Source organism: Dermacentor andersoni, chromosome 1, assembly GCF_023375885.2.
Source record: "Dermacentor andersoni chromosome 1, qqDerAnde1_hic_scaffold, whole genome shotgun sequence".
In the NCBI taxonomy this organism is placed as follows: domain Eukaryota; kingdom Metazoa; phylum Arthropoda; class Arachnida; order Ixodida; family Ixodidae; genus Dermacentor; species Dermacentor andersoni.
In genome coordinates this window covers 30059329-30075176 of record NC_092814.1, presented here as the reverse complement: position 1 = coordinate 30075176, position 15848 = coordinate 30059329, and the positions used below count along the sequence as shown (strand labels likewise).

Here is a 15848-nt window from a genome sequence, read left to right as displayed (position 1 = left end):
AAAGATTTGTTAACTTTTTTTTTTCTTTTTGCAAACATGATATATGCTTATATAAGGCACTTGAAGATGAGTACACTTGAACATGACTCCACTTTGTTTGATACTCCTATAGAATTTGTGTTTCAAGATATTCATCATGAAATTTTACTTCGTACACTCATTTTGCATTCAGAGGCAGAAGTTTCAACATAAAGATGAACCTCCTATGTGATGCAGTCGATTGAGGGGGGAAAGGGAAAGTCAGTCTTGTTATTGTCAGCTAAGAGCAGTAGCACAGCTCTTAGCTCCACCCGGCTTATAGACTGGCTTTCTACCAGGAATCAGCTATGTCACATGGGAGGTTCATCTTAGCGTCAAGGTTCCTGCATATGAACAGGAAATGAGCAAACTGGGTGCCAAATTTGATGATGAATATCTATGAACACAAGTGTTCTAGAAGTATCAATGAAAAATAGAGTTGTCTTCAAATACACTTGTTTTCAAGTACCTCATATCTCCTATAGCAGTATCAAACAAAATGGAGTTGTCTCTGAATATGCTTGTCTTCAAGTGCCTACTATAAACGTATACCATGAATGCAAACAAAGAAAGTTAACAAATCTTTGTAGACCATAATTGAAAAGAAAAAAAAAAAGCACATCTTTAATTATTCATTCACTAACCCGACTGGTTCATGAAAACTGCGCCCGCCAAAGTGCATAAACCACCTGTGCAAGCAGCATTTGCTAAGCTAGAAGAGCCTTTTTACTAAAATTACTGATAGTTAAACTTTAACAGCCCTGTAAAGCATAGAATAATGCCTTCTTTTGAACAAACTGTTACTAGATGCATGGGGAAGTTCTAAAAAAGTTCTGCCATTAAAGTTGCACTGCACACGGTGCTACAATGCCAGCTGAGTAGCATAGCAGCAATGCATTTATGGTTGGTTACATCTGTGTTTCTCATGCAAAAGCAACTCAGGCTATCTTGTGCCAATGAGAATGCATTTATACTGCATTTTAAATACATGCTATTGGTATTGTAATAAAATAAAGCTCAACCACAACATTAAAATAAAAAAAAACAAGAATTTTTTAGTCAGGCTATTCCAAAATCAATGTCTGCACAAGGCAGCATGCTTATATACCAATTCCATCATTAATTCAACCAAGAAAACCAAAAACCAATTTAGAACACACCCACTGCAGCAATTTCAAAAGCTGATAAACATTTTTCAAGCTTTGAAATTGCTAGAGACAGATTAATATGCCATTACACCACATGCTGGAAAAGTGTCCTATAGTCACTCACAAGGAATTGTAGTTTTAAACTTGTCAGGATCACTTGCAACAAGCCTTCGCTTTAGTTCATTGCGACCAACACCTGGAGGACCTGGAAAAAAGAATTACTTGAACATCATCACTGCTACGTCCACACAAAGCAGAAGGCAACGTCTTAAGAACCTGCAAAAAATGAACAACTGTTTGTATTTTGTGTAGTGCAGTACATACAATGCTTTGACACCTGTGGGAATGCTGAAATATGAGTATTTAGCACCTTACTAACACAAAATTGTAGCAGCACATAATAATATGGGTCTGACCACACATAACAGAAGAATAATGGGGATGAGAGAACAGGACATATAAAATGGTGAGCACCGATTCCACAGACTTTTGCTGCCACAACTTTTTCCTGAATTTTTTGTTGGGTGTCTATTGTTGCTTTTGATATCTGTTACCGATCACATGCTCCAAAAGAACAATACGTAGCTTAGGGCATAGAAGAAAAAGGACCATTGCATTGTACTGTTGTATATGCACAATTCACCTATATTTTGAAAAAGATAGGTAAATGCGCAACTGTAAATGTTATGCCTTACAAACTGATGAAACTATGATTGAGGGTTAACAGCGACATGCAGTACTCACAAGGCTGGAAGAAGAAACACAAAAACTAATTTGTTGCTTGTGATGAGGGAATGGCCTATCCAATTTTTTATTTTTTTCTGTCACAGTGAAATTTGTGGGACAATCAAGCAGGTGTCTCAATGGAAGGCACAGCATCATTCTAACAATGAGAAGATAAGCAATAAGCAGTCATCTTGCAACTGAATGCCAGGAGTGTAGTTGTACCCCTCCGTTCACGACTGTAATGTCATAAAAACTGCCAACAGACTCGTAAAGCAGATTATTGAAGCATTTGTCAAAGATAGCCTAAAAAAACACTGTGTCGATGTGCAGTCGGGTTCACTGTTTAAAAAGCAAATAATTTGACAAGTACATAGTGATAAGATTGCATGGTACATAAATTTGATCAACCTAACTTTTATATCGAATTTTGGCTTGAATGTGCATATATGTATTGTTCTCTATGCAATAAATACAGTTACTAGTCAGCATCATGTGTGTGAGCCTTACTATCTTTGTCCTGCTTATCTCAAATCCTCTCATTTCTTTCATGCTCTAAAGGTGACATGTGCAGGGTGCTAAAAAAAAAAATTATAGTGATACCATATGATATTGTAATTCATTCTAATGCATCCTATGCATGCCTCTGAAGAATGCAAGCAATTGTGGTGAAATAAACTCAAACTTGATTTCCAGAAAAGTTCACCAAAGCATGACATGCTTGTTATATTGAAGTACAAAACTAAAGCTACAATAGGTGGTGTGCAGTCTCAAAGGCTGTCTTTGCTGTATTGCGAAAGGCAGAAGTTTATCACCTCCAAATCACTCCTTCAGCAACCTCAGAGTTCTCAATTTTGTTTTTCCAGGCAAGAACAAATCGCTATTCCTCTCTCCCACTACAAAAATCTGGTGAGGGAATAAAGGTGCTGAATTTCTGCATTTTCTTAAGTAAAAAAATCAGTGTGTGTTATGGTCACGGGCATTGCATTTTCCTGTTTTTGTACTGAAGATAACTTGTGCCAGAATCCATCTCGCGACACCTGTCGACGGCAATGTGTTAGCACTGAATCAATATAGCGACACATTGTATTGTCACCATAAAAACGAGTTATGTATGAGGCGTGTACTGCAGGGGGCTCGTCTTTCGCACTTCCCTAAGAACCCTTGGCGCCCTCTAGTGCTGCCACCGTGAAGCCTGTGCATGGCTTCCGAAATGTATGGCGCCTGAGGAACGCGTTATGCAGCAGCTGGACTGCTCTCTCGCTCCTTTCTGGACACGCTGCGCCATCTAGTGGCACTGCTGCAAAGTCTGCACATGGCTTCTGAGATGAGAAGTGTGGTGCACCAGTGCCTGTGAACGCTGAAAATTGCTTCCTCACTTGCCGCACACTCAGTAGCACACGCTCAGTAACCCAAGTTGACGAGAAGTTCACTAAAGAGTGGCACGTACCTAGTGCATACATGGAGCAGCTTGCCAAAGCACTGACCTAAAAGGTGTTCATTGAAAAGCAGCACGTACCCTGTGCATTCATTGCACAGCCTGCGAAAGCGCTGGGTTGCTATCCTTGAGGAACCCACATGACGTACATTCTATTCCGCCGAGCATTGGAGACAGAGGATATTGTGTCATTTTAGAGCGCCACATTGCGAGTGGCATATACATAGTTACTCAAGCTGGCGTAGAAGGCTTTCATTGGAGAACAGCACACACCTATTGGCACATACCCAGTAACCAAAGTTGGCCTCAACGAGGTTCACTAGAGGCTCTCACAGACCGAGTGGCACATACCCAGTAGTCCAAGTCGGCGTGAAAGTGTTTCTTTGAACAGTGGTGCCTACCCAGTTCCACATCTACAGTGACCCATGTCAGCGTGAAAGAGGTTCATTGAATGGCACGTATGCACACACTGGCACATAGTCAGTGACCCAGGTTGGTCCGATGGTTTCAAACCTAGTTACCTCAGCACAGCAGCCTGATGTGCTACCCATTCGACCAATGACTACCCTGCGTCACCAAGGTAGGCAAGAAAACAGATACAAACACACAAACAAACATACAAACAAACAGATTGATAGCCTCCAGAAAGTGCGTGAAGTACCCAAAGAATGCTTATGAATTAAAATGGGTGCACATGAGCATCCCAGATATGTTAAAATCAAGGAAATATGGTAACGCTACGGTGAATGAGTTTGTGTGAAAGTAATTAACAAAAGATATTAAAAAATAAAAAAACTAAATTATGGGGTTTTACATGCCAAAACCATGATTTGATTACAGTCAAACCCACTTATAACGATATCGGTTTTAACAATATATCGGTCAACGAGAAGCTGCTGCACCGTCAACTTTTGTATGTGTTCCATGGTGAAATAATCCCCTTACTACAATGCCCCGACGCTGCATTATCGGTTATAATGATAAAATCTGGCTGCTGGGTGTCCAAGCCGAAAGGTAGTGAAATGCAAAATCTGCGAAAAGAAAAAAGAAAGAAAACCAGAAATTCGAGCTGCTGCAATATGGGCCGCTGCTCCAATAGCTGCCGCACACTAGTTTTTCAGCTACCTCCACACGCCTCCTCTCCCGTTGCCCTTCCATCCCTACGAACACGAATGGGCTGCGCTCATAGCTCTAAGCCGCCCCACCCTCCGAAACACGAATGGACCGCGTCAACTGCGCTGCTCGCAGGTTGCTCGCATGTTGCTCACTGGCTCCTCATTCAGCGCAGTTCTGCAAACAGCTTAATCGCTCGCATTCGTCTTTGTTGGTTGCATCAAAATTGTTCCTGGCCATGCAGTTTCTCAGCCTCGTTTGATGAACAGTTGGTTTGACTCGCCGCCGAAACGGAAGATGGCTGATCCACCCACTATTCATCGGCAATGCACAACGTTGCCGGTGAAAAGAAAGCGCACGGCTATAGATTTGGAAACTAAGTGCTTCTAACTGATGAGGTAATCGTCGCAAACATGCTTGCATCAGATAGCGATGGCGACGACAGCAGCAATGACGCGGTAGGGCAGGCTGCCTCAACGTTGTCCTCGCAGGAGGCCCGGCAGATGATTCAGTCCCTCCGGTGCTTCGTTCTCGCGAGGAACCTTCTGCTGAACTATGTGGGGCACCTAGATGCCTTGGAGGATGCAGGCAAGCTTCGCGTAAAGCATGCAAGGCTGACAGATATAGGGTTTTTCTCGTGCAAGCTAGTGAGAAGTGCGTGGCGAGATGCTTGTGGCAATCTCGCCTCAGCGTTTCTTCTGGATTTCTCAAGCTGACAGGCTGCGGCGACAGCCTTCTCACAATTTTTAAAAGGCCCCTGGGCCACCAAAGCGATACCTCGGCGGTGCTCGCATATCGCATGCCACCCGTGACCCCTCTTTGCAGTTGTTATAGCAGTGCCATTCTTTAACGCCAACAGCCACGGCTTGTTACACGCAACTGGAGCTCCCAGGAAGCATTTAGATTGAATGCAATCAGCAGCTGGATGGAGGAAGGTGCTGGGGAGGGGCACTGACCTCCCTGCTATTATAGTTTTCTCACATCAGCTCTGCCATCCCCCTATTTCGATTTTTTCATGCAACCCTGTTATAACAATTATTGGTTATAACGATGGAATTTTCGTGGCCCTTGAATACTGCTATAAGTGGGTTCGACTGTATGAGTTACGCTGCAGCGGGGGAGCTTTGGAATAATTTGGACCACCTGGGGATCTTTAACGTGCATCTAAATCTAAGTGCACGGGTGTTTTGGCATTTCGTTCCCATCGTAACAAAAGTAATTTGTCATTTTTTTTCAACAGTCATTAGCACAAGTAATGAAAGCTGCAATGAACAGGTAATTAAATGACAGCTCACTAAAGAAAAATTCCAAAGCATAGATTACAGGTGACCTGTTCTGGCTCTGCATAGAGGGGCTCATTCAGTTTTTGGTTGAGACATGAAAAAAAAAAAAAAAGAACACTGAAAGGATACATCATGTCAACTGTACTCTCTTACATGACGTGGACTGCCATACATTTTTTGCAGAACTGTTTAAAGAATTCAGTAATTAGATATTTAACATTTACTACAACTTTCCAGCATAAACATTCACCTTTCTTTTTTAATAGTAAATGCTTAAATATAACAAGAAATTCCCATTCTATGTTGACTATCACAATATACCAACCATACAAATATGTACATGGCAGCAGTGTTAGAAGTAATGAAACATGTGAAACCATGTCTGTTACTGAAACTGAATTTTAAGCAGACTAAAGCACAACAGCGAGCAAGAGCCCATAAACAAATTTTCTGTGCAGCTGGAAATTTAAGAAATCTTGAACTTGCATTTTTACATGAAAATATCTGAACAGCACTTTGAAAATAAACTGACCCCAGAGTAAAGAACCAACTTTTGTTAGATTTGTCAACATCTGGCCCATATTTCAAGGTAGTATTGTGCAAACTTCATAACTATTTGAACTTTTCACTTCAAAATTATTCAACACTAATTACTATTCTTTTCGACTTAGCTTCAAAGCAAAAAATTTATATTAACACAGGCCTAATAATAAGTACGATAGCGCAAGGCAAGACGAAGACAAGTAAGTAAACAGGACGGCTGCTAGTTCCTTGTCCTCGTCTTGTTCTGCGCTGCCATACTGATAATGAACCACTGTCAGCTAGCCTGGGTGTCAGTTCTATTGTCTTTAACTATTCCAGGAAACAACTGAGATTTCCAGTACAAATATGGAAGAAATTCTTTTTCTGTATGTTTGTGCGATATTAACACAAAGATTGCATTAAGAATAAAAAGAAAAAGCACCAAAACAATCCTTGGTCTGGTTTGTGCATTAAAAATTCATAGGGCCGCTACATTCATATGGGCACAAATTACCAGCAAAGCTGTTAAGGATGCATACATAAGCTGCATATATTGTGAAATCATACATTTTTTAAATATGGAACCACACAACGGCAATACAGGCACCACCAAAGTCACTGCACCTCCCATGCATATGCGGCAACCGCTGCTGCAGCCACACTGGCACCTCCGATGCATGTGACTTTATAACCACAGAAGCGCAGGTCACGTGCACAGGCGCTGTCACCACACTTTTTTACCTCTCATTATTCGTCAAACAGGAATTAAACCAAAGTGCATGAAGGCCAACTTGCTATACTAAGTGCACTTTCTTACACACAGGGTGTCCCACGTAACTTGAGTTAAACATTAAAAATATACAAATGCCACGTAGCTGGACAGAACCAAGGTAATGTTGTTTGCCGGCACTTGAAGATACTCAAATTATTATTTTTCATTCTGCCTAATTAGATAATTAGGCTTAATCATTAACAGACTTCTTAAATATTATAATTAAATGAAAAGTGTCAATGAGACAACTCTAGAGCAACATGAATAACTCCCGATACAGCTTGCTGTTGCTCAAAATGTGCTACATAAAAGTTTTTCTGAGCATGAAAGAAGCTCGCAAATACACATAAAATTGCCGTGCAACTGGCCGCTCAAGGCACTTTCTGTTTATTCGTGGGCTTCTTCCACGCTCAGAAGAACACTTTTATGCAGCACATATTGAGCAACAGAAAGCTGTATCAGGAGTTTTTCATGTTGCTCTACAATTTTCTCATTTCCACTTTTCACCTAATTATAATATTTGAGAAGTTTATTACTTAAGACTAATTATCTAATTAGGCAGAATGCAAAAAATAATCTGAGTATCTCCAAGCGGCGGCAAACAACATTACCTCGGCTGTGACGTAAGCAAACGGACATAAGCCGGCCAGGGTACCCCCGGGTACTATTCACAGGTACTATTCATGGAGCCCATTTATTCGACAGCAGATATCACGAAAAAAAAATAAAAGTCCATCATATATGAAAAAATATTTTTTTTTTTTTGCATCTACTCACCAATAAGCACAATGGGACGGTTAAGTCCAGGCCTTGGATAAAGCTTGGCAACCTCTTCATAAGTTGAAATAAGCTCTCGATCAAAGTCTGAAAAGATTTAAAAGAACAAAAATGCAGTGCTGTCTTACTGTCATACACATTTATTGGATGCAGTCAGGCAAATCAAGGCAGTATTAATTGAATTCTATCATACTGGCCGCATAAGAATCATCACCCAAGCGATGAGTTTTATGCTGAATAGCAGTTTTGCAACAGTAAATCACACTATGCTTACCTTCATTGTCAGAGACATCATACATGACCTTCTTGGCTCTCCGAGCCTTCAGCTCTTTGCGCATTGGCGAGTAGCAGCCTGCTGGCAGGCCCTCATCATCATCCTCCTGATTCATCACTCGCAATGATGCGAATCGCCTGAAAATGGAGTAAAATTATCTCCAGGTTGAACTAAGTCCGTTTATGCGTCAATTCACAGACAGAGGAAAAAAAGATGCATGCATGAATAGCCTTGGCTTTTCTTGGCTCGTGTACATGTATGTTGGTTTTCATGATGCAGTCATGTTTTGCCAAACGGCACCAGGCCAGTAGAAATAGTGATAGATTTCAAATAAAAATATTGTAGAGGAGCCTAAATGTAATAGCTGAAGGCAGACAGTATGCAACTGTCATATATTTAAGGTACGCCACATACAAGTTTGTAAAATCCAAGCACTGCTTTTCCCATATCAAAGATTTCCCATATTTTCTTAGGACCCTATAAATGTGCAATTACTATTCTCTAGGAGGCTTCACAAAGATAAATGTGGGCCAGTATAATGTAATGATATGTTTCACTCTACTCCTTTTTTTTTTTATCATTTACAACTCATGGGCAGTTCATCATGATAACGTAAGCAGAGTGCCACTCAGACCATTGACAAAGCAAAGAAAGAATTGGAATAGAATTTGTTACATTATCGCTTCAAGAACATGAACTGAGAGAGAAGACAGGTTGCTATAAAAACATACCATCGCGAATTCTTGCATACCCGAGACACCATCCTTTCCCACACTTACCTGGCAAAACTGATTCATTTAATGCTTAAAGAGCAGCACGATATGAACTAAATAGAAAGTCGAGCTCCATACCACTGTCAATAAACAAAATGTTATCTCTACACCTTTGATTGCACCACAGAGATAACATTTTATTTTGTTTATTGACGGCACCATAAAGTCCCACTTTCCACTTGGCTAATTTCGAGGTGGTCACTGCTGCCCTTTTTAGACTTTCTGTGCAAGTGGATGTGTGTGCATTCTTTTTCTTTTCTCTAGTCTTGATCACTTGTTATATATTAGACCTGTAGTAGTATGCCAAGCCTTTTGCTAAGCTAATATCTCCACCTCATTTGCTCGGCTAGTCTCTCCACTTATCTCCCCACAGATCCAGACAAGCCTTCCCAGGCTTTTCGTCCATGCTCCAAACATCTGAGAGATGTTGAATAAAGCTCAATTGAAAAAATAATTGTCATAATCTATCCACCCATCATAAAAATTTCTCTCACCAGCACAGACTTATTTTCACATACTGGTTGATACACACGTTTTCCTTGTGATAGATTCTTGGAATACGCAAGTTGCGTGCAGGGTGGGTGGGCTATGTAGTGTAAGTAACGTAGGATGGCAGTGCGTGTTCAAGAGGCTATTGCCCTACACTAGTAGCCTGAAATAATGCAGCACCAACATTCTGAACAGTTTAGCTCAAAGCACCCAATTGAAAAATATATCTTTTTGTTCACTACAAATAGCCAATGCTTATCAACTTTTTCCTCTTTTACGCCAAAACATGCCCAAAATTGTGAGACATATTAACAGCACTAAGGATGATCACTTTCAAAACACGAAGTACATTTTAACCTCGACATAAACTCCAGCATATTTATTCAAGTGTATTTCAGGTTTATTTCACAAGTTATGTTGAAGTTACATTTAAAAGAATTATTGCCGGAGAGCATCCCAGAGTTTAGAAAGAATTGACAGGGGACCTTCTATGATTACATAAATAGGGTAATAATACACAGAGAGCAAGCAGCATTGGAAAGTGCAGACATGTGAGCAATCTAAATCGTACTAATGACATAAATTGATTATTTCTAACAAAAGAATTAGGAACATACAATAATGGTAATACTAAGTAATGCAACCACACGTAAGTCAACGTACAGCATAACGAAAAACTGTATAACATGAATAATCAACTTCACATAATACAAAAAATTTAACTGCCTATGTATCAATTAGCTATACAAAAAAATCAAAAATGCCCAAAGGTGACATGTTGTCAGCCACTCAAAAAATTCCAATGAGTTGCTCAATGTTGCTCAATTCCCTTACAAAACATTTCTCTGTGTGTGTGGAAAATAAGTAAACAATGTGCGACAATTTTATTCTGGTGGTAAATGAATTCTATATTGCTATGCATGAAAAAAGAGCTGTTATCTTCCCGTGATTAGTTCTTACAGCAGGCAAAAGAAGGTTATTCCACTGGGAAAACTGAGTACAATTGTTGCTAGTAAGGTGTCCACGATTAATACATTCAGTGTAAATGCATTCTATGTAAGTAAGCATCACATGTGATGAGCCTATATGCAATCACAGATAATTTCTGTTTGAATAATTGTCGCAGTGGAAGAATATGAAGTTTTGGGAACATCGATCTACAGGACAAATCAAATAGACTGAAAGTCATTAGTTCGATGGCTTGGTTCTGAAGGCGCTGCAGATGTTCAATCGCTGTTGCTTCGTTAATTCAACCTTTTTTGTTTAGGCTGATCCAGGGACCAGGAAAGGGATTCAGTTCATAGTCAGCTCGTCTGTATGCTCGTGGAATGAGTTGTGGCCGGAGAAAATGCCAGTTGTGTTTAACTTTTCCTTTTGCTTCATTATTTCCTTGAGTGACTGCTCGCCGCGACACTGGCAGGTCCTCAGAACCATATACCTGCGATATGGGTTAGATAAGGTGGAAAGCAAAATATTGCGAAATAGTGTCCATCATCAAACCCTGCAATAACCCTTAACCCATAAACAATATAACTGTCACCCTTTACCTCGTCTGGTTTTTCCCTAATTGTACAGCCCTTTTCATGCAAAAGTGGCAACTGGAAACAAGAGTCGCAAACAGTTTAAAAATTAAGGGAGAGAGCCAAGGCAAGAGACAAATGGGAAGGAAAAGCGAAAATTGACAAATTTAACCATTGCTTATAAAAAATATTTATGGATCAACATCTTTTCATTTAAAAAGGAAGTAGAGAAAACGCCGCCGGAAGTGGAGAACGATTCCGTGTGTTTTGAATGACGCTTCTACAGTTATCAGTCTAGCCGCCTGATGTAGCCACTTCTCTGCTGTGGTTATGTGAGTGTTTTGCTAACTTTCCGCGGTGGGTGCAGTACGTCTAGAACCACAGCATCCTGCACTCTACGTGGTTGTACGGGAGCGGCGGCCACGCATCATTACACAACTTCCCAAACAACAATACAAGTCGGTTTTGGCACTGAACTTGGTATAGCAGCAAACGAGCGATCCAAAAGAACTGCGATTGTTCCAAAAATATATATTTTTCTATAATTCTTCCATAGCTAATAAATAAAAAACGCTACTATAATCGGATACAACTTAAGTCTCCAGTGTATCCCCGCCCACGCCCTCATAACTGCCAGCCACTGTTAATCCGCAAGGCTGCAAATAATTCGTACTTCTAACTTTTCCTCTTACCCAAATAAGGCGGTAACCACAAAAATAAAATTATTAGCGCCTAATTTTATATGTTTTCCCTTGCCTATTATAGTGGAATGGCAAAAGCCTAATCCTTTATTGAACTGAAATAAAATGCTTGCTACGTATTGTCAAGTTTCACTTCAGTTAGCAGTGAAATTTCATGAGTAAAATGGGCTCAGCAGTGAAATGAACTGTACCGCAGACTTCTCAAGAGTAAAATGCTCAGACTCCATACCCTTTGTCCATGTCTGCTGCACACCTCATTGCATCCGTCAATGAAAGGACTCAAGAACAGCAGATGCTCCAGAAGCATCAAGTACGATGGCATTTCGAAAAGGTCGCACGACGACGATTTTTTTGCTTATGTGATTGGCTGGCGGAGTAACACAATCTGTGGGGTCCCTGTGCCTTGGTTGCCAACTGCTGTTATTTTTATAGTTGTAATCTACTATAGAGATCTTTATTTTACACTTTCACTTGTTTACTTGTTCTTGGTGGTGTTCTTCCCGCGCTTCTTTTCTGTGCGAGTCCATTTGATGTGGCCCCTGGTTGCCAAGTGAAGGAGAGCTGTACCTCACAGGCGTACCTGTGAGATACACCTTATTTCATTTCTCTTTTGTGGGCTTACGCGTCTTTATGGCGAATGGTGGGCATTATTCACATTTGTACTAGTAAAGATACACCTCCCCCCTCATTTGCATAGAAAAGTTACTTTGAGTTGGGCCCCTCTTGAAAAAAATTCCTGGGTACATGCCTGATCAGCATATATTATACATTTTGTCTTAAGAACAGTAGATAAGCCGCTAATGAAAAGCAAAAAATAAAAGGGGGCCTGAAATTGATCTTTGGGAGACTCCTACATGGACGAGTTTGGATGACAAGAGATGACCGTTAACTAGCCCCTTCCGAGACAGGTTACTCAAGTAGTTACGAATAAAGTTTTAAGGAGGACCAGATATGCTAAATGATTAAAGTTTAACAAGCAATATGCGATGGTTTATGATATCAAAGGAATTTTTCAGATCAATAAATACAGATTCCATATTTAGGCCTCCGTAAATAACTTAATTTATTCAGTTAAGGTGATAAGTGCCAGTTCTGCAGCTACCCTTGATGAAATCCACATTGCTGATGGGACAAAAGGTTATATTTTAACAAGTAATGCATTAAACAAGTGTGGAATTGCTTTTCAATCACTTTATCAATCACTCTACCAAAAAACAAAAAAGGAACATACAAATCGGCCTATAATTTTCTGGAAAAGTATGGTCACCTTTCTTAAAGACAGGAACAATTCTACCAGCCTTAAGACAGCTCGGAAAAACCACGACAGAGAACAATTTTTTTAATGATTAAAGCTGGAACCAACAATATTTTCTCTGAAAATAACTATTTTAAAAGTAGTGATATGGTCTAAACCAGCACTCGTAGCCTTTGAACACATAATGACTTGATGAACTTCATCTGCAGTTGTCGGAAACAAAAAGAATGACTACACCGAAGTATGTCAGGTAAAGTGTATGCCAGCTGCATATCTGTAGATGAGAAAAAATGATCGCTGAATGCATCTACTATTCTAGCAGGACCTGTATTTACATCACTGCTTTATTTTTGTTACGGTCTCTAATAGTCATCAACAATTTGCCAGCAACACCTCATGTCTGAATTATTTATAATGAGATCCTGATATTAATTTCATTTAGCATGCCTTAACAAACAACATTGTAGAATATTGCAATAGTGCAAAATTAAAAGACTGTGACTTCACTTTCTTATGGAGGAAGTAAATAAACAAATTTAGTATGATGCATTATATTAATTAAATTAATATAATGAATATAAGGAAATTCTTGATATAACAAAGTATTTAACTTTTACAGCTTCTTGCCCATAGAATCTCATGCATTTCAAACTTCACTATAACAAAGTATATTTTACACGATTTCAATACAATGAAATTTCACTGCTGCCGTGAAGGCAATAAATGGAAACTTCCGCAGACGCACCTCTATATTTAAAGTACAAGCGTGACAAGATCTGATTGCACCCCACACGCTGTGTGCTTTGAGTGCAAGGAAAAATGCGCAAGGGTGAGCGGAGAACGATGGTGGCTTGATGCATGCTATCTTGCCACGCGAGCAAACACGGGAAGATGGCATGCATCAAGCCAAATGGGGAGGAATGGGGGGCAGGTGGACACGAGCCTCCTTTTCAAGCCTGGCTGTAGCTGGCAGGGCTGTCAGTGTGATTGAGTGCATACACAGCCCAAGCGCCCTGTTTTAGAAGTAATTTGCTGCAGGTGCAAAGACAGGGTGAGCTGAGATGGCCGTGGCATCGTGTACATTGTCTTAGCACGCATTAGTGCTGGAGGCTGTGCAATCTCGAGTTTAGGATACGTGTTGAAGCGTGAGGCAGATGACGTATTCGCTTCCCACTGCTGGTGCTTTTCATGATAGCATCACCTCACTGCAGGCAACACTATCAGCTCTGAGGGCAGAGTGGACATGAAAATGTCGCTGGCTGCACTTCCCATCACCGATGTGACAATATGATATCATCATACGCCATGAAACCGTTTCTTTTATCACATACTCTCAAATTCAAGAAAGTGAATTTTTTTCTCATTAAAACTTTTTTTTCTTCCAATGGTCCGATATTACAGAAAATGTTGCAGCCCCTTCCGTGTAAGAAAAATTCATTGGCGACTGTACTTATTTGCCTAAAAGGTAGCATTTCAACATAAAATAATTTCGTTATAATGAAGCAATGTGCCAATTTTACCAACTTTGCTACATCATGGTTTAACTGTGTACAGGACGAGTGCTGGAATTATGCATGGAGCGGAGGCATTTAAGTTTTTTTTAATGCTTACACAAACCAGACAATTTTCATAAGAGCAAAAATAAGCAAAGAGACAGTCGGGCTACAACTCTTGAACATCTTCCAACGTATAAACAGCAAAGAAAGGTCATAACTTATGTTACCGTAGAGTCTAGTGTAAGTGCTTCGCCTGTAGAAGAGCTGCATTTATATTTGGGTCAAAATATTTAAGAAATGCGAACTGTAAATAAAGTCAAACATAGTTATAATGATGTCAAATCTGACATGAAAATGCTATTGTTAAATTTAATATTTACATACACTGGTAATATCAGTAAAAAAAAAAATTGTGACAAGTCCATGCGAAAAAAGTGCAAGTACGATACCTCCAATGAGCCAGTAACAGGCCTCCTACAGAATTTGGTGGCCTGTCACTGGCTTGCTGTTCCTTTATGTGGTGTGGGAACAACAATAAATTACACACACATGCTTTGCACTGTCACTAATACGCAACCTGTGATCACATGGGATTGGCATGCTGGCTTGCTGGCGGCACTCCCCTGAAGCCAAACCTTTGGTCAACACGTGTGCATGTGTCTTCCAGGCATATTTTTTATATTTTTTTAGACTAGAGGACTTTTACAAATTGATTGTGGTAGATAGCATAATTCTAATCTTTGAAGAAGCGGACATTAGTTGAACATAAATAAAAATCAAAAAGTGACTATTTAACAAAAATTCACCATTTAAGTTTTTAACACTGACACTGATTGTTCCCAACTACTCAACGAAACATTTTCATCGGTATTCACGCGCGAATGTTTAGAACCGGTAGCCACCATGACTCGCACTGATTCATTTACGCCGGAAATAATAATTACCGATTCTGGAATTTATTCTCTCCTTACTAATCTTAAGATTTCATCTTCCGCTGATAATACTGGCTTAAATAAAACAATTCTAAAAAATATTGCCCCAAGCATCTTCCCAATACTGTCGGCCTTATTTTCACAATTGCTATCAACAGGCGTTATCCCTCACGATTAGAAGGTGGCTAAGGTAGTGCCATTCTTCAAGTCTGGAGATCGTTCTTCACCGCTTAACTATCGACCAATTTCTTTAACAAGTAACGTTTGTAAATTAGTCGAACATATTATACATTCCCAGGTCATTAACTACCTTGAAGAACATAACCTCATATTTAAGCAACAGCACGGTTTTCGCAGAGGCTATTCATGTGACACTCAGCTCGCTGGCTTTATTCACGACATACATTCATCAATAGACACTGTAATTCAAGTAGATGCCGTATTCCTAGATTATTCAAAAGCATTCGACCGTGTTCCTCATCGTCGACTTATTCACAAACTTACACAGCTGAACATTGACTCTACTGTTGTCACATGGATAAAAGACTTTCTTTCTAACAGGATGAAATTTATATCGGTTAACAATCACAACTCATCTCAAGTCCCCGTAACAT

The 15848-nt window shown here is 39.9% G+C and overlaps 1 protein-coding gene across 4 annotated transcripts in view; it reads right to left on the bottom strand.

Annotated features, from left to right (window-relative positions):
• The window catches only part of metro (membrane palmitoylated protein 7-like protein metro), a 79845-nt gene that overhangs the window by 22080 nt on the left and 41917 nt on the right, over positions 1 to 15848 (bottom strand). For all 4 annotated transcript variants that reach the window (XM_055061285.2, XM_050192590.3, XM_055061284.2 and 1 more), the window contains 3 exons: positions 8069 to 8205; positions 7795 to 7881; positions 1291 to 1371 (listed from right to left, as the gene is read on the bottom strand). In XM_055061285.2, coding sequence (XP_054917260.1) covers positions 1291 to 1371; positions 7795 to 7881; positions 8069 to 8205 — 305 coding nt within the window. The remainder of the gene's footprint in view (positions 1 to 1290; positions 1372 to 7794; positions 7882 to 8068; positions 8206 to 15848) is intronic.